Here is an 18,657-nt window from a genome sequence, read left to right as displayed (position 1 = left end):
CTTGAGTCCAGGCCCGAACCTCTGGAGTCGTGTAGCCCGCCTGTGCGGCGCCGACGCGCTCCGGATTCGGGAGGGCCTGATTTGGCTGGTTCTCCGTCATCGCCGGGCCATTGCCGGTGACGACGCGCGATGAGCCATCGATGTGCGACCTGCGTCGTCAAGATGTGCTCCGCGTAGACCCCATCCTCCCTCGTGTTGCGCTGCGCGCGATTTAACCCTTTGGTTGGCCGCGCGGCATGCGATCGCCCTTAGCTGTGCTGTCCCGCGTGTCTGTAGTCTTTGCTTTGCGCGCGCGGCTCCGCGGGCCCGCTTTCGGGTGCTGCGGCGGGGCTACGGGTTGCACCGAGGTCTGGGGATTAGTGCAGTGCTTTGTAATGCAGCTTTCTGTGTAATAAACACTTGTGCTCTCAAATAACTGCGCCTTCCTTCCTTCGGAGCGAGAGCGCAGGCGCGCACCAAGCGCTGGCAGTGCCCTCAGCTTGCTCCGGCCCGAACCCGCGATATGTGGGCGAAGTGCCACCTAATGAGCACACGGTCACACTCAGGTGATTACGATCCCACAACGTGGACTACATGACCATGGCGCGGTCGGGTATTACAAACTACTTCATGCTTACTTCTATTCTGAAATCCAAAGAAGAGTCTAATAAAGAGGGCAATTTTCTGTCAAGTGGGTTACGGAAGAAATTTTTTTCTTTACTTGGGGACATTTTTTCCTAGGCGGTGCTTCCTCAGGCGACCTTTCTTCCAGGGACATTTTTTCCGGGGATGCATGTTCCGGGGAAGTTTTTTCCGGGGACGTTTCTTCCTACACCCGACCCTGCCAGCAGTTAGCAACACCCCAACCTGTTGCAAGAAGAATATATCGGATCCTGAGTAATACTTGGGGGCTAGTTGGTGGGTGTTTCCAGAAAAGAGTTGTAGCGCCGAAAAGGACAACACATAGCAAGCGAGGCGGGACAGGCGCAACTTCAACTGTTTATTCACCGCGAATGCGAATGAATATAAGGAAAACAATCAAGAGGGGTAGCAAGAACCACACATGTGTCGAGGATTGTAAAAAAAAATGGAGAAAAAGATAAGTTAACCACACAGGTATCTCACCCCCGTGTATCTAAAAAAGCAGCTTCATTCTTATAAATGATAATAGATGGGGTACTAACACAATCACTACAGTTGCTTTTGACATAGAAAGCCCCCAATAGTTCACGAGTTGTCTGGTCCTTACTACTGTTTTAAACCTTCCTGTCTTTTAGCCTTGCTGCACACTTAATCTTTCTTTCTTCTCCGCAGGCTTTACAATGATGCGGCAAATGTGATCCAGTACAATTTTGTAAATTCCGATTATGTTCTGCTAATCGGTCGTTAATACAGCGGCCGGTTTGGCCGATGTACTTCTTTCCGCACGTGAGAGGAATCTGATAGACGACTCCCACGGCACATTTAACAAACAAAATGGTACTGGATCACAATTTACAAAATGTAAATGTAATGTCAATGTAAAATGTAAATTTACGAAATTTACAAAATGGCAGTGGATCACATTTTCCGCATCACTGTAAAGCCTGCGGAGAAGAAAGAAAGATTAAGTGTGCAGCAAGGCTTAAAGAAACGAAGATTTTAAACAGAAGTATAAAACACCGCTGCCGGTGTTTCTTTTGGAAATTTCTTGGCAATGTTAGAGTATTACTTGTCTTGCACTGTGGTATCATTTGAAGACCAGCTATTTGTTCAAAAAAGGGGAATTTGCATTGGTTCTTGCATGGCTCCTGTGCATGTAACATCTTTCTTGCGCAGCAGGACAGGTCATTGGCGGATATTCTTGACGAAGCCAAAGTGCTGAAAACTTTTAGATATGTTGACAATTTTTAAAATTATTTTAAAGAAACAGTTTTCCTCATCTTACCCACAAACAGTGGAAGAAGTTTTATCTGGTTTTAAACTATATACTTGGAAAAGGTTCGGACTTCACCCATGAGCTTGCCCAATGCAATAGGTAGCAGTTTTTAGACATCGACATCACCCTTAAGGACGAAAGCTCTTGCTGGATGTATTGCCCTCGCGCGCAAAAAAGAATTAATGCCCTATGATTCTTCTCATTCGAAGACTATAAAGCGCGCCATTGCTCAGATGTGCCTAGAAGCGTCGCTGAAGAAATGTTGCCATAAAGCGGGAGAAAGCTTCGAAACCCAGGTTCGGAAGTTGGAACAAGCAGGCTTTCCAACGTCGATCTTAAGCGGAGTAGCAGAACGTACCTTTGCTGAGAAAATTGAAGAAAGAATGTAGTAAAAAAGGCAATCAAGATGAGGTCACCAAACGCTAAAGTAGACCGGTTGTTATCCCGTACACCCATAAGGTGTGGCGCACAATTTGAAGCACGTGGCAACAAAATACAAGGTTCCTGCGGTTTTTTCCGCCCCCCCCAAAAAGCTGTCCACCTTGTGCGTTAAAACTGATCCCAAGAAGGCAGACAAAACTGAATGTAAAAAGATACATGCAGCTCTGTTTGTTAAAAGTGCCGTGGGAGTCGTTTATCGGGTTCCTCTCACGTGCGGAAAGAAGAATCGGGATTTACAAAATGGTACTGGATCACATTTGTCGCATCATTGTAAAGCCTGCGGAAAGAAAGATTAAGTGTGCAGCAAGGCTGAAAGGAACGAAGGTTTTAAACAGAAGTAAGGACCAGACAACCCGTGAACTGTTGGAGGCTTTCTATGTCAAAAGCAACTGTAGTGATTGTGTTAGTACCCCATCTATTATCATTTGTAAGAATGAAACAGCTTTTTCAGATACACGGGGGTGAGACACCTGTGTGGTTCACTTATCTTGTTTTTTCATTTTTTTGTACAACCCTCGCGCGCATGTGTGGTTCGTGCTACCCCTCTTGATTGTTTTCCTTACATTCATTCGCATTCGCGGTGAATAAATAGTTGGCTGTCCCGTCTCGCTTGCTATGCGTTGTCCTTTTCGGCGCTACAACCCTTTACTGGATATCGGATCCTGGACAGACCGTTGAAGGATGATCTGCCCTTACCCGTGCTTCTTGTTTCATCGTTGCGCACATTTTCTTCGGCGACTGTATGGTGGGTAGCCATAAATCTCAAGCCCAGGATGCGCATGGATATTCCTCTAGAGTGCATTTCGTAGAAGATGACGGCGCAGTGACAGAATTTCTGAGGAGGAAGAACCGGTTCGCTGCACGAGCACTGGGGTATCACGCACCGCGCTGTGAACAAAGGGACAAACGAAGGGTCGCGGCTAACAGAGCCCAGCGAAAGCGTGCGTGGTAACCAGCCGAGCATCCAACCGTTAGAGTGAGCCATGTGGTCTTGCCTGTGCCCACTCTTTCGTCGTTCAAGCCGAGCGAGCGTCCAGCGTCCTGCGGTAGCCCCAAGCACCCCTCCACCGACCACAGGCGAGTCCGACAGAAGTGGTTCGTTCGTGCTTACGGGGTTTTCCCATGACGTGAACCGGAGGACTGTCATCTTCGCACCGCCGGTGCCCGCTCTGGCACACTGCTCGCTGTGCGGACTGGTACCGCCTAGGCTGTACACTAGCGGATCTTGTCAGCACAAGTTTTGCTCGCTCTGCGCAGACCAAGCGCAGCCAGAGTGCCCATTTGACGGCTCGGCGTGGAGCCGCGAAGCGGCGGACACAACTACCGTAGAGTTGGTCTCAAAGGCTGCTGTGTTTTGCTGGAACCGGGCCGAAGGATGCACTTACGTCGGCTATTTGTTGGACATGGCCTGCCACTATCAGAAGTGTCCGTACTACAGGACGCAGTGTAGCCTGTGCGGCCAGGGGGTCCGAATGAAAGACTTGCCCGCTCACGTCAAGCGTTTCTGCCCTTGCTCGCAGCGACTTAGCGCGGTGAGAGCGCCCGCCGCCGCAACCAACAAGAACCAGCACACCGTACGCGTTATGGCCTGCAGTTCTGCGACGACAAGCGCGCCATGCGTGACTCGACCTCAAAAAGCCGACTTCATTTGGACGATCAAGCCCTATTCCAAAATCAGGCACGGTGTACATTACTTCAGGAGCGAGCCCTTCCTTTCTAGAAGGGGACACATGGTGCAGCTACTTGGTTCCATCAAAGCTGATAGCTCTGTGCAGCTGAAAGCAGCTGTTCGATTGTTGCCTCGATGTGAGGGTCAAACGTCGGATTTAAGGAAGCCTCATGGAAATGCTTCATTTTGCCTCATGAAGCACGACACACTTAAGTGCACCTGTGGGACGAAACATTCTGACAAAACTGCTCACTTGGATTTTAAAAATGATGCTCCAGTGAATGCATGGAAGACAGTGGCTAATCTTGAAAAGCGTATATTTGAGAAGGAATTTGTAGCTGACGATGCTTTTGTACTCAAATTCGTCGAGGCACATGACTCCACTGTGTAATGATCGCTCAGGTTTCGTGCCCTCAAAAGAACCCCTTGAAAGTCGGCTCGCTTGCACAAGTGTCTTACTTTATATTAGCATTTGAGTGCATTTCTCATTTTGATCCCTTGTACTAAAACTAGCATTATCAAAATGCCATGATAAATTCTGTCGTCCTGCAACGTAGTTTGGCATTGGTTTGAAAAGCGCGCCTTTTTTCGTATCCGCATGTGCGGGAAGCCTTCTGTTTTCGCTTAAAAAATCATGCTTGAGTTGCAGGGTTTACTCTCACTCTCCTCAATACTGGCGTTTATTTGTGAACAAAGTGGCTCTGGCTTATCGTCTTCTCATTTTAGGATTTTGTGAGCGTTGATTGGTGCATTGCCCTCTTGCTGACACAACCACGCTTGCAGTTTATGTTGTTGTGTTGCTACCACCACAACCATCGCGCCCTCACACGGTGCGACACATGTCTGCGTCCGCTTCGATACAGCAGCAGTAAGGAAAGCAAATGTGTAACGTATCGTCGTGTTGGCGATCCTCGTCTGTGTGTCCTGAGCACTGTTAAAGAGTAGTTCGCTGGGAGATACCTTGCCTGAATATTGAGATCGAAGCCGCCTGTCGCAACGCTACCCACAGAGTCGTCGGGGGCAATGTTTCCTTGACTACTCAGAACCAGCTGATTTCTCTCTCACACTCTGGTGGGGAAGCCAACTGAGAAAACTGCGCTCCCCAATGCGTCGCCAGCATGGGTTTTTGTCTACAATTGCGGCTGCTCTTATGGAAAAACTACACGCTCAAGAAAAGAAAGCCAGTGAGTAAATGTATGTTTTAAGATCTCGTGCTTGTTCGTGCGTCCGTCTTCGCACGGAGATGGAGAAACGCTCTCGCTTCTCCGCAGATGCGCGTTGGCTTATCACTGGAGGCTTGATTGCGGGCTTTGTGGGCGCTCGCTAGAAACCGCTAGGGGATAATTCTCCCTCATTTCATTCTTTCACGGGTCTGTGATACTTTCAAGGGTGTTTCAAAAGAAAGTAAATGCTCTGCGGATCGGAATTTGTCTATTCCAGTCAACTTAATCTGGTTGGTGCAGTTATTGTCAAGATGCTGGCATTATTCTGCCTTGCCGTTTAAGTGGTGCACAAGAGCACCTGCTGTCGATAGGAAGCTTCGCGCAGTTGAGGTGCCGCATTTCGCCAATTGGCAGCTGCTATCTGCGTTCGTGCTCGTGACCTGTGCTTTCTCTGCGCGCATCATTTGTCCTCCTCTTAGATAACGAATGCGCTTGTGTAATGCAGCATCTTTAATTTTGTTCCTTTGTCGTTACGGAATTTGTGTCGCGAAGCGTGGTGATCACGTTAAACATTAAAATTGCACGACGTTTTATTGTGCACTCATTCCTCCATGATTTCTAGCTACTTACAGTAATGTGCGAACAAATTTTTATATCGCTGAGCTCGTAGTGACTGCTGTGGCACCCGCTCTAGCTAGGTGGAACTCAATTTATGCTTTCATAGCCGCTGCACACTGCTTCGCACATTTTATCATAAACGCTGTTTTTCTTTCACTTGGACACCGAGAGAATTGCTTTCGTTCACAGGCTGGTCGGTTGACAGCTTATTTTGTGCATGGAAGGCACTAGATGCAGTCGCTCATTTTAATCTACTGCTGCTGGCAGTTCACTGATGAAAGTTGAAATTGTGGCATTGTGAATGCATATGTGTATTTATTTCTCATTATTAAAAAAAAAGTCATATGCAAACTCTCATATGTTGTGCAGCTCGTGTTGCTGTTCGAACTAGTCATCCCACTAGTCCTGTTCTTCATCTTGATCGGAATACGGAAAAAGCAGCCAGCCTACCCTGTGGGCTCTTGTAAGTAGCGTTCCTTACTCGCAACCATATAAAAATTTTCTAGAAAAAGCTACGGTACTATGGAATTAGCGTTTTATGTAAGCAGTACTGGAACCATTGGGCATTCTCACTATTTTTGTGTTTGTAATTTCCTTGGATTTTTATTTTATTATGTCTGTCTTTCAACCTCTCAGTTCTTTCATTTTCTATGCAGAATTTTAGTAAATATTGAGCTTCATGAACCAAGAAATTTTTCTGTGGCCATAACATGTGAAATATTTCTATGCTTGCTTTATTTTGAATGTGAGGAATCTATAGGAGTATTCTGGTGGTGCACATATTAAAAACTTGATTTGAAGGCCATGGGACAAGCGGAGATGTTATTAAATGTTGTGATAGGCAAATATTGTACGACTATAAGTAACCAGCCCAGTACTTCTTAGTGATTGCATGCATATTTTAGATTTATTAGGTGTTCATTTTGTCTTGTTATCATTCCTGCAGTGGTGCAGGTAGTGTTCAATGCTTTGCAGTATGTGCACTGTTGGAACTGTCGTAAGAGTACTGGAGGGTTACAAGTGCAGCCTTTGTGGCTGCCCCTTATTGTTTGAGGATTTCTATTAGGGCTGCCTTACGTGCAGATTTGTCACCGTGGCATTAAGGCATTTCTTAATCACCTGTGTAATGGCAGCAACAGCACACTATTCAGAACTGAGTGCTCAAAGCTACAGCTGTTTATAATAATAATTGATTATGAGCAGAGGGAAGGCACAGTAAATGGGTAACTTTCAGTGGACACCTGAGCCATGCCATGAGGGGAGGGATAAAGGAGGGAGTTAAAAATGTAGAGAAACGGCGTATTGGAGGGGTCTGGGTTAATTTTTACCACCTTGTGTGCTTCAACGTGCACTGCTACGACACAGTCCATGGCTGTCTTGTACATTTAACCTAATTCGAAACATGGCTGCTGTGGCTGGGATTTCATCCCGCATCAAATCCTAGCCGCAGTGGCCACATTTCAATGGAGGAAAAATATTGGCCTCAAAAGAGTATTTTCTTTATTACTGTTGCCTGCAGATATAATGACGCTTATATAGTAATAATACACTTGTAGAGTAATATTGCCTGCAGCTTGTAATGGCATGTCCTCCTGAAGTAACTGCATCTTTCCAGGTGTGTTGATTTCGATGAAGTCTGTGGCACTGCACCTGTAATTTTCACTGTTGTGGCTAAATCCTTCATAAAACAGTGTTTCTGCTACTCAAGGGTACCAAAGATGTCAGCGTGTCATTAGTGTGCTTACCTAGATCCTGTCTGTCATGAATGTGAAGAGACAGCACTTGGAAATACGTAACGTGAGAGGCGCATTTTAGAAACCAGAGGTGGCAGTACCGGGAAAGACTGTATTGAATTAAATTTTAAGGTCTCATCTCTGATCATGGAGCACAGGCGCAGCTTGTGTGTGTGCTATGCTGTCAGTGTCGTAGGGCAGTGGATATGAATCTCAGGTTTATCATTGAGCACATCAGAGAACTTGTTGCTTTGCTAGTTTGTGCTGTTTCATAATTTATAAACAGCCACACAAATGAAGACAGGGAACATACCGGAACTTGTCTGTATGTCCTATATCTAGTGGTTGGACTTTTTGGTTTGAACCAAAAAAACACCAATAAGAGTATGCCAAATTCATTTTCTGAAAGTCGGTTTTGACTGAAAAAAGGTCAGTATTTCCGGTATATGTCATGACTAGATGGCTAATCAATACCAGTTAGAGTAGGTCACAGGAGAAAATTAAGAAAGTTTTGGAACCAGGAATGTTGATATGGTATCTTTGAAATATTGTACCGTGGTTGTCTGTTGTTGGGAGGCATTTATCTGCAAACACAGTCGTGCTGTTGCAGATTGGGAGGCTTCACATGCTAGCTAAACTCTGGGCTAGCATAGTGCAGTCTGCTCAGACTTATTGTTGGCTTAGAACCATCGCTTGGTTAAATATGTTTTTCCACTGCGTGCGAGAACCCTGAACAGCTTTTGGGACAGTAACAAGCCACCTTAAACATGAAACTGTGCAAAAACGGCACAACAGGGTCACATTGTGGCTTCCACAGCAGTTAAGCAGAAGTTCCATCGCTGTCTCAGTATATTGAACACGTGATGCGCGGTCCTTTCATTTAGTCCGTTGTTGCAACCTGGACATGACAACCAAGCTTTGAGAACTTCACTTCCTCTTATGTTGTTCTCTCATGGCTTGATCATTTAACTTTGGCATTTTTACTTTTAGTTACGACTGTACAACTTCCTTTTCTATGATAGCTCTTAATGCTACCATTTGTGGGTTAAATATTACTACATGAGATGCTGGTTCTAAAAAAAGGACCACGGTAATCTCTGTGTTGCTTTTCACTTCACAGGGACATAATATATTTCACCAAAAAAGGCTGACAATTTGTATATAGAAAATAATATTTGCCAGAAAAACTTGAAAGTTGTGTTCTGAAATAGCCACCAAGAAAAGTCGACCAAATTTTCAAAGAATAAAAACCGAGAAGTCCAACCCCTACCTATATCCATATGTATGTTTGTCCATATGTGTGGATGTGATATTGCTTTCTAATTCTTTTTTAGCAAGGGCTGTTACTGGGTCCCAACCCTGAATGGTTGCATACAGCTGAAGCTCATTGTAGTAGTTCTAGTTCTTGTAGAAATCTGCAAGCCAAGATGCAGCAAGCCAAAAGCCAAGCCAAGAGAGAGAAGAAGGAAAGTGAAAAAGAATAAGACAAAAGCGAAGCCAGGGTGAGAGAGGAAGATGAAGAAAGAAGAAACAAAGAATAAGAAGATAAAAGCCAAGAGAGAAAGAAGAAGACAGAAGCCGAACCAAGATACAGGAGAGAAAGAAGATAAGAAGGATGCAGCAAAGCAGACAAAAGCCAAGAGAGATAAGAGAAAGAAGAAGAAAAGAAAAGCCAAGAAAGAGTAGAAAAGGAAGCAAGAGAAAAGAGGGGAAAATTAGAGGGAGAAAATGGAGAGACATCATAGCTCTCGCCAAATGTTCTAAGTTGTAGCGTAGTTTAGCCTCTCGTTTTGTCCTCATTTCTTTAGCCTTTCTTCTGACAATGTGGGATCTAAAAAAAAAAAAAAACTATCAAACTCTGAGGCTTGTTTTTTTTTTGTCCTGTGTTTTCTTACTGCAAGATAAGCGCTTGATGCTTCTAGTTGATTTGGTATTGATTTCATCTGAATGGTTAAATCTGCAGCATGGTCATCCCCGAGATGTGCTCTAAGACACTAGCTTATTACACATGCCAGTTTTTTTAACTCTTGCATTTATACTTTTTGTGTTTTATTGGAAGGTATGAAAAGCTTGTATTCTACTTAGCAGTTGCTTAACAGTTTGCACCTTGTGCGTGGGTGCCAAAAGTTGTTCGTAAAGTGTAATGTTTTTTGGTTTTTTTTGAGACCAATGAATGTCATAATGTGTATCTGGCTAGTTTTCAGAAAATGTGAAGTTTAGCAAGATTTATGTCATAAGAAGTGGCTAGGCAGTTAGTGTGAAATTGTATATTATGCATACACCTTTTGGTGTCTGAGTGCACCACCACTGGCAGTGATCAATCACAATTTGTAAAATGGCCCTGTCAGTATTACAGGGTTGTGTTGCAAACATGTATATGCACTGCCTATCCCTCTGCAAAAGCAGAGTACTAGCAAGTAAATGGTGGGTGTAAACCATTTGATAGCTAGCTCTTAGTACATACTCACATTGCAGCCATAATGCTGCAGTATTATGTTCTGTTTACAGCCACCTTCTTACCTTGACGTTCTGCATTCTTGGCTGTAAACAGAATGTGATACTGCAGTATTACGTTCTGCTTACAGCCGCCTTCTTACCCTGAGGTTCAGCATTCTTATGTGAAAGCACTGTTGTAGTAATATCTCTTCAAGTTGCTTACTGTGCAGTGGCAGCTGGAAGTAGTCATTTGTTGTGTGCATTGATGCAGTTGGTATTTCCATGTTGTTTTAGGGACACCTGTGTTTCTTGCATGGTTTTCATGTCTAGACCAAACAATAATTATTATTTTTTGCAGCTTCTTTCCCTGCCTTCCCATTGCCATCAGCTGGAGTTATTGCTGTGATGCAGGCATTCTGTGACAATGGTGTAAGGGACAGCAATGGCTTTGCAACATTCCCTAATAGCACGTGAGTATGTTGCTCTCTTGTAGATGCAGGAACAATTGCTGCATTTTTCATGTGAATACTTTGTGTAATCTGTCAATTCTTTTCTTAACTTTCGAATTGGTTAGTAGCTCTTCTATTTCATAGTTGTTGGCAGGCTGTCGCATATTCTCTTATAAAGCCAGTTTTAGTCCGCATTTAAGGTTGATTATGTTGCACATGCCCCTGTAGGGGTGTCTCCACTATGTAGGCACTTGATGTGCTGCGATTATATAAATCTAATCACCTGCGTTTGGACCCATGCATTTCTTAGGGCGTGCATGGCCTAGCTGTATCGTGTAAAGGACTTTCCTGGGTTGACTCACCGGTGATAATCTGTCTTGTTCACTGTATGTTGCATTGTTACTATGTTACAGATTTAAATGGTTTACCTGGCTTAAGTACAGGCTTGTTCATGCTCAGAATTTTTCTTGCAGATAGCATTTAGCAATAGATTTTGTTTAACAGTGCATTGGGATGTGGTATTTGTTTTTCTTCAACAAAATAAATTAATGTACGGCATCATTTACCTTGAAGCTGGGCCAAAGAAACAGTTTTTCAGCAGAAGCATCTATTGCTTGTGAAGCAAACCATGGAAGCCTAAATCACAACATTTTCACATCTGCTGTGGTTTTGCACCTCTAGTGATAGGTCATATTACCATTTCTGTGAGTTCTGTCATTTTGGCTTGGCGTCATGATAGAAGGCATCATACGTGCATTTATTTTTTTAAAGATAGCAAAGTTCTTCACCCAAAAATGGTATGGAAGAAACCCGGTGGGCCAATTTGCACCTCTGTGCAAAATATGAGTGTGAGCAAGCCAGTGGTTTGGCTGGGAGAAGGAATAATACGTCTCTGAGCATTGCAGCATTTGAAACACCATATGTCCCTTTATCTATTAACTGCCTCCCTCACAGTGTCTGATACTTGAGGTGTCAACATTTTTCTGGGCAGCTGTGATGCTAGCAATGAATTTTCTTTTTAAATACAACTGCATTCACAATTGATGCAGGTTGTTTTACTTAATGAATCTATAGTGGTTATAAACCCATTCTTTGCTTTAACCCTATAGTGCCTGGAGTATTGTGTTTGATACAGAAAGACCGTAGTGTCTCAAATCTTCACAGTGTTCCATTGCACAAGCTGCATTTCCCAATATTTTTATCATAGCAAAGTATAAGTGTCAACTGTTGCAGAGGTACAGTGTAAAATATGAAAAAAAAAAAAAAAATGTAGAGAGTACAAGAATTTCCCTCTTACGGTACAGTTATTCAAGTATACAGGTATTATTCTGGATATCTTTGAGCATAGAGCTGTATTTTTTATGGTTAATGAATGGGCATCGGGCCCCACCAGACGGTGTTTCAACTGCGAGCCAGTGCATATGATGATATGATGTCATACTGGGAGCTGTGCCTTAGACAAGCAGGCTGCCAGCACTCTTTGAGGTTTTCTCATCTTGTGTCATGCTTTCTGAGCATTAGAGCATGCAAAGTACCAGTGAGAATGATTGCTTGAGTGGGCATTATTGCTCCGACTCTAATGAGTGATCACACAGCTGAATGTGCATAATAAAGGAGAACTTGTATGGTCCTTGAGATGGGAATTTTTGTCACACAATAATGCTGGCTTACAGGTTTACCAACCTGTCTGTAGTCTGGAACGACTTATTTGCACAAGCCAAGCACTTGTTGAAAAGAAACGAAAAGAATGACCACTTCAACGCTGGCGGGAACACCAGCTTCCCACACTAGGCAAGCAAAGAATGACGTTGCGTGATAGTTTTACTGCACCCTGAGCTTCTGTCACCTTTTCATCTGCATGCTAAAAATAAAGAAACAACACAAACTTCTTTTCGCTTCCTCTTCTCAAACATGCCTCGGACACTTTCATGTTTACGTTTCCTCAAGAAAATGAGGCACACAGTGTCAGCCTTTAGGCACTGTCTTTTCAGTAACATCCTTAGGGTCTCTTCTCAAACATTCCTCGGACACTTTCGTGTTTACGTTTCCTCAAGAAAATGAGGCGTACAGTGTCAGGCTTTAGGCACTGTCTTTTCAGTAACATCCTTAGGCTCCACAGCAGTGCCAGCCTTATCTCATAATCGCTGACCACAAAGTAATGAGAGCAGAGATAGTCACACCTTGAAGACACCTACATTGGACACATTAGTATTTACATTCTCCGGAGCTTCTCGTCTTTTCGAAAAGAGTAGTATGATATGGTTTGCCTGCCAGTACTATTCCCACATCCTTGCGTGCAACAATGCCTCAGCATTCACCTGAATTGTGCCCATCGTCTCGCACACAAGAGTACAAAACCACAAAATGTAGGCTGAGGACCTTGAGGTGGGGACATTAGACTCCTGAACAAAATGGACTGCACAACAAATCAAGAGCACATGAAATGCATCTGTTCATTGGGCTCATGTAGGTAATGGCTGGCGATGGACATGGGGCAAACTCATTAGGATTGACATCGCATCCGGCATTGTCAGAGTTTTCTGAGGTGGCCTTCAGGTGTGGTGGGTCAAGGATAATTCATTAAAATAATTACTTTCTACTAATTTGTGTCTGAAAACATTGTTGTTTTACTCACTATCAGGGCCACAGCTACCGTTTGGGCTAAGAGTCTCGGTGGAAAAATTTTTGTTCACTATCCCTTTGCAAGAAACCTCCTGTAAGGTCACCAATTCATATAGCTAAGCCTATTGGCTGGACAGCCTAAATTTAATGGGTGCACTGCTCATTAGAATGTGATGTAGTGATTATGAACTGCACTATTAATTTATGTGTGCATGTATCTCTTTATTAATTTACTATATTGATGTATGTTCCTTGGTATGTAGAGGCGCGGACAAAAGTAAACGGAGCACGCAACTGTCTTCGAGAATTTTTCACACGTCACCTAAATGAAATTTCCAGCAGTGGTGCGCGCATGCTGGTAGCGGAGGTTGGTGGGCTTTCTTGTAGACAAACAACGCTTCTTCATTTCCAATGGAGAAAGCATGATTGCACTTAGAACGCAATAGCGTGCTCCGTTTACTTATGGCCGCGCCTGTACATGTCGTTTTGTCAATCTTAGACATGCAGAAATCTCTAATTTCCTAAGTTTAATTTCACAGTTATATTTTTCTCAATAATACTATTTGCCTTTTTGTATTTCTGCAATGTAAGGGCCAGTCACAACAATATACTGGTTGTTCATAACTTTCTTTCCACATTTTCATTGCCTGGGTATTGCAGGGTTAACGTTACTCATGTCATGCTGCAAGTGTTTCTCCAAGTGTACACTCTTTTTATTGTGGCAGCAAGGTTCACTTGACAAGAACTGGAGCATTTTGTAAGGGGAAGAAGCATGTAAGGAAGCCTCAAGCTTGCTTTTTGATTAACTTTGCAACATTTTGCTAGATTTTTTGCAGGATGCTTTGCTTAAAAAGGTACTAGTTAATGTTGTTACATGTGGTTCTGTTCAAATTGATTACAGATGACTTTGTGTATTGTGGCTAACTTGCTCAACAGTTGGTATTAGGACTGAAAAATATTGAGTGTAATACACCTGTAAGTTGATGAATCTTCATGTACTCTATTGTGCCTTGAATTATTTCTTGACATTTCTCAGGGTTACTCCCTTCCTTGAGCGACTGAAGAATGTGTCCAAGCACCACAACTTTTTTTCACCAGGCTTTACGCTTGGCGACTTAGACCTTATTCCTTCTATCTTCAAGACCATCGTAGAGGACCCTGTAGCCTTGCATGATTGCTTTGCACAGGCCCCAGGTAAATGGCAGTGGACATCTTTTTCTCGCTCGTTTTCTGTCATGGCTGAATGTGATGAGGTATTATATTACTATCTGAAAACTCAAGGTCATGAGAATAAAATTGGGGTGGTTTGAATTTTTGTCATTTTGCAGCCTTTAGTAGGTGCAGTTTTGAGTTTAGTGGTGCTTCCTGTGGCTATGTGAGCAGTTACTTAAGGGGAGACAGCAACTAAAACTATTTTTGTTATTTGTGCATGAATTATAACCAAATTCGGCATAGATATGTAACATAGTATGCTGATTCCGGAACTGAATTTTATTTTAAGCTAGCTGTTTTAGTTGCTGCATAATGACAATTAATATTGTTACGCCACGTAGCAGCTTACTGAGGAGTTTGAGGAAGAAGAGGGAGGCGTAAGCGGACTGATCTGGGCTCTGAGCCGTTTGCGGCCAGCATTGATCCATCCATCTCTCACTTGTATTAAAACCAATTCGTCCGCTACAGTATTATCGCAAAGTCATCACCGGGGCATTAAATAATTAAGAAGGAAGTGCACAAGTTTTTTATGTGAGTGTTCTCAGAGCCTTGTTCTGGGTAATAAAGCTATTAGTTCCTCCTTGAGATGCTTAGTACTCATAAAAATTAACTTTAGCATAGTATACTTGCATGAAAATGTTTGTTTTAGAAATAACCATAAAAAACTATTGCATGCGCATATAAAAAAATCACGAGCTTTATTGCATTCCTGAATGTCTCGGAATTCATGCGCAAAAAAAAAAGAGAATTATTCTACTGCCAGTTGTTATGAAATGCGCAGTTCCAGCCAGTGCAAGCTCTGATCTCTCCCCTTCATGCCGAAACTAAGGAAACTAAGGTGGTGCCACCGCGCTGTCACGCAGAGGCGCTCTGCCCAGGAGGGTTTTTGAGCATCTGAGAGTGAGCATCTGAGGCCGAGGCTTTTTCTTTAGCTGCTGTTATTCACCTCTTCAGCATTCCGTGATGAATATCAGTAGAATGATTATTTTTTTGTACACGAGTCTTAAGACATTAGAGATTGCAATAAGGCTCAGTTTTTTTTTATATTTGCGTCTAATATTTATTGAAAATTATTTTTGCAAGAAGTGTTTTCATGTAAATATGCATGCTAAATTTTAAGGAGTATAGACACTTAATTTTGGTGGCATGTTTTCTTCTCTACAATGATGCAGAAGACATTACTATGCATGAATCACTATATGGTGTTCACTTACGACCGCTAAGTAATTTATAATCGGGTTTTTCTGTCATGCTGTTTCAGTTTCGGTTTCAACAGCTGTATGATGACTCTGACATCAAAGTGTGCTTATAGGTCACGTGAAGCACAAAAAAACTGCAATATAATCGCTGCTTCTACATTCATTGTCATTCCGGCTCTTGAGGAAGGCTGGTTGGCTTTAGCGTTGTAGTGAATTAAAACGATGGAGCAGCGATTATATCACAGTTTTTTCTTGTCTCGCGTGACTTAAAGCACACTTTGATATCACAGTCATTGTTCGGCTGTTGAAACTGAAACCAAAACAACACAACAGAAAAATTCAATTCTAATTTGTGTAGAGGTCATAGAAGAATACCATGTGGTAATCCATGTTTAATAATGCCTTATGCATCATTACAAAGACGAAAGCATGCACCCCAAAGTAAGGCATCTGAACTCCTTTAAATTTTATTTTCATGAGTACTAAGTGTCTAAAAAAAGAACTAATAGGTTTATTGCCCAGAACAAGACATTGTGAACATAGTGACATCAAAAACTTGTGCACTTTCTTTTTAATTATTTAATGACTCTGGAATTATCTATTAAGGTTATTAATTGTAATTACTCAGCAACTATAACAGCTAGATAATATAAAACTGTTCTGAAATCAGCATACAATGTTACATAAGCTGCTTAAGAAGCCATTGCAGTTATTTTCATTCTGCTGTGTTGTGAATGGAGACAGGTGTGTCCTAAGGATATTTTTTTCTAAGTCTGTGTTCTGCATGATGTTAAACACTTATGCTTTATATGGGGATGATATGTTATTTGATAAACCAGCAAATTAGGCTCTAGTTTGCTTCGCCACTAGACCAACCATACCTTTTTGTGCTGTCATCTTTGTTGCCAAAACCCAACCTGCTCACTGGAAGGCTGCTGGGAGAGGGAGGTGGTGAAACCTACGTCTAGTCATTGATGATGCACTTTTCCACCGCCAAGCCATGTGATGCAGGAATTGATATGATCAGCTGGTGTCACCATAATGAAGTATTGGTCCTTTATAACTGGTTTTCATGTAGACTTTCATATATTTATGTTGCCAGCTTTGGTTCCTGCTTCTTATCACACTACTATGTGGAATGGCTTGTCATGTGTAGAAACACCTTAGCAGTTACCCAAGTTTTTGGTTTCAGATTTGCATGCTGATAAAAAAATGAAAATTTTTTTAGCATTGTTGCAATGTCTAAACATACTTCATTCATTCATAATCATGTCAGTTGTAGGATCAGTGCCTGAAGCTGTTGTTGCCTCTTATCATTGCAACTTATTCATAACCAAACATTCCCCTCTGCTACTAGCAGCTCTTGCTCATTCATACTTCTGTTGCAGTAGCTGTCATTTTGTACATCATATTATGTGCAAATAATAAATTGCAGCATAGCATGACAGTTTTATGTTAAGCTGCCCTGTATCTGTATACCTTTTGATGTCATTGACACAAACTTGTTCTGTAATAATAACACTGCTTCATTTGTTCCAAATGTGTCTTCATTAATGTGGTAAGTCCTTGATTATGGCCACCAAATGTTTACTTTTCACTGAGAGGGAACTGGTGTAGCGGCCTTGTCTGAAAAAGTGGCCTGTTTGCTTGTATAATTTTTTTTAGTAATAAATCCCGATTCCAATTTAGGCTGGTTCCTATGGAGAAAAAAAAAAACTATTCACTTCTTATGCTTACCAGTCCTAAGTGTGGTTGACACTGTAACATTTGGCATGTTCATTCTTTAAATTTCACTTACTGATATTATTGACGGGAAGCTTAGTCCTGGACAGAAAAATTTTTACCACAGGTCCGCTGTAGGGATTATCATGAATCCATGCTTTTGGAATAAGTCGCTATTTAGAGCATATTTTTTCCATTTTGTTTGTCAATTTTGTTGAGTGCAACTTATTGTGCTCTATGTCTTTCTTCCAGCCATGAAGGTAGACTACTTTCTGAAAGACCCTGATGAGCTTAAGGATTTTCTATCTACCAATTTATCACTGCCAAGTCGGGATCTGGATGTTATATTTAATTCTTCTCTAGATATGAAACAAGTAAGTTATGCTGTTTGTTGTGTATGTGTAACATTTTGTTCTTGTGACTTTTTTTCCCCCATTCTCATTGCTTCATAATCAGGACTGAAAAGTGGGCAAGTTGGTCGGGGATTCATACTTAAGCCGTGCGAAAGACAAGGACAAAGCAAGCGACACTGCGCCTGTGTCATGTCTTGTCGCTCGCTTTGTCCTTGTTTTTTGCGTGGCTTAAAGGGGCTGCGAAACACTGCTTGGGGGGATACCGGCTATACTTCGGGTGGGTTCTTTATGTCACACAGATGCTGACCTAAAAAGAATTACAGGAATCGATGCACAGGAACGGGAGTTATTCAGTGAAGAAATTTCAAAATACAAGCAAACAAAACGCTGCCCTCAACTCTATTTTGGCGGGGCTTCCCACTCCTATTTCGCTCTCCCAATGACGGCACCTGGCGCAACCAATCAAAACAGCGAGCCAGAGCACGTCGCGGAAGTTTGTACTCCATAGTTGCCTGCTCTCTGTAACTCGTTCTTGCTGAGACTGGCAGCGTCGTTTCCATGCCAGAGCGCCCCTGGTGGTGTATTTTTATTTTACTTGCTTTGCAGGGCTCTTATCTAAGACAAACAAGTTGTTTTTGTTGATCTAACATAAAACGCAGACAGGTGACAAAATGTGTCTCTATTTATTCACACAATTTGCAGTATATTTAATGTTTGTCCGATCATCAAGCTCGCGCCAGGTGATGTCATATCCGCTGCTAAAAACCCGCCACTGTGTGGCGACACCATCAGAGCCATGAAGTTGTTTTTGGGAGGACATTAAAATATTAAAAAACGGAATATACGCGGTATTACCGACGCTAATAGCACCATTATAACTCACTGTATCCAATCAACAGGCAAAACAGTTAACTAAGATTGTGTTTCTGGGCCCCTTTAAGTATGAATACTCACTGCTTCCACTTTTTTTTTTGTTGTTGTGTGGCTAGACAAAGGATTCTATGACATTGTGAATTTCAGCAGGTGTACAGTAAGCAGAGGTATGTCACATGGTTCTGACAGGAGTTTGAGATGCGATATACTGGGTACAGTGAGGCCACTTGATCAGTGTTGGTGGGGAAGTAGTTACTTCTAAAAACTGAA

At 42.5% G+C, this 18,657-nt stretch overlaps 1 protein-coding gene across 3 annotated transcripts in view; it reads left to right on the top strand.

Annotated features, from left to right (window-relative positions):
* Nucleotides 1-4,803: 4,803 nt before the first annotated feature.
* The window catches only part of LOC149353069 (ATP-binding cassette sub-family A member 2-like), a 120,076-nt gene continuing 106,222 nt past the window's right edge, over nt 4,804-18,657 (top strand). For 2 of the 3 annotated variants that reach the window (XM_089582277.1, XM_089582275.1), the window contains exons 1-5: nt 4,804-5,191; nt 6,158-6,251; nt 10,316-10,427; nt 14,065-14,222; nt 17,414-17,535. In XM_089582277.1, coding sequence (XP_089438403.1) covers nt 5,126-5,191; nt 6,158-6,251; nt 10,316-10,427; nt 14,065-14,222; nt 17,414-17,535 — 552 coding nt within the window. In that variant the 5' untranslated portion in view covers nt 4,804-5,125. Of the gene's footprint in view, nt 5,192-6,157; nt 6,252-10,315; nt 10,428-12,079; nt 12,198-14,064; nt 14,223-17,413; nt 17,536-18,657 lie in introns of those variants that run through there. The other variant, XM_089582276.1, reaches the window with a different exon arrangement.

The sequence above is a fragment of the Amblyomma mixtum genome, chromosome 3, assembly GCF_055824585.1.
Source record: "Amblyomma mixtum isolate Tamu chromosome 3, ASM5582458v1, whole genome shotgun sequence".
In the NCBI taxonomy this organism is placed as follows: domain Eukaryota; kingdom Metazoa; phylum Arthropoda; class Arachnida; order Ixodida; family Ixodidae; genus Amblyomma; species Amblyomma mixtum.
The sequence above is the reverse complement of the archived record's forward strand: the minus strand, read 5'-3'. Positions and strand labels throughout refer to the sequence as shown.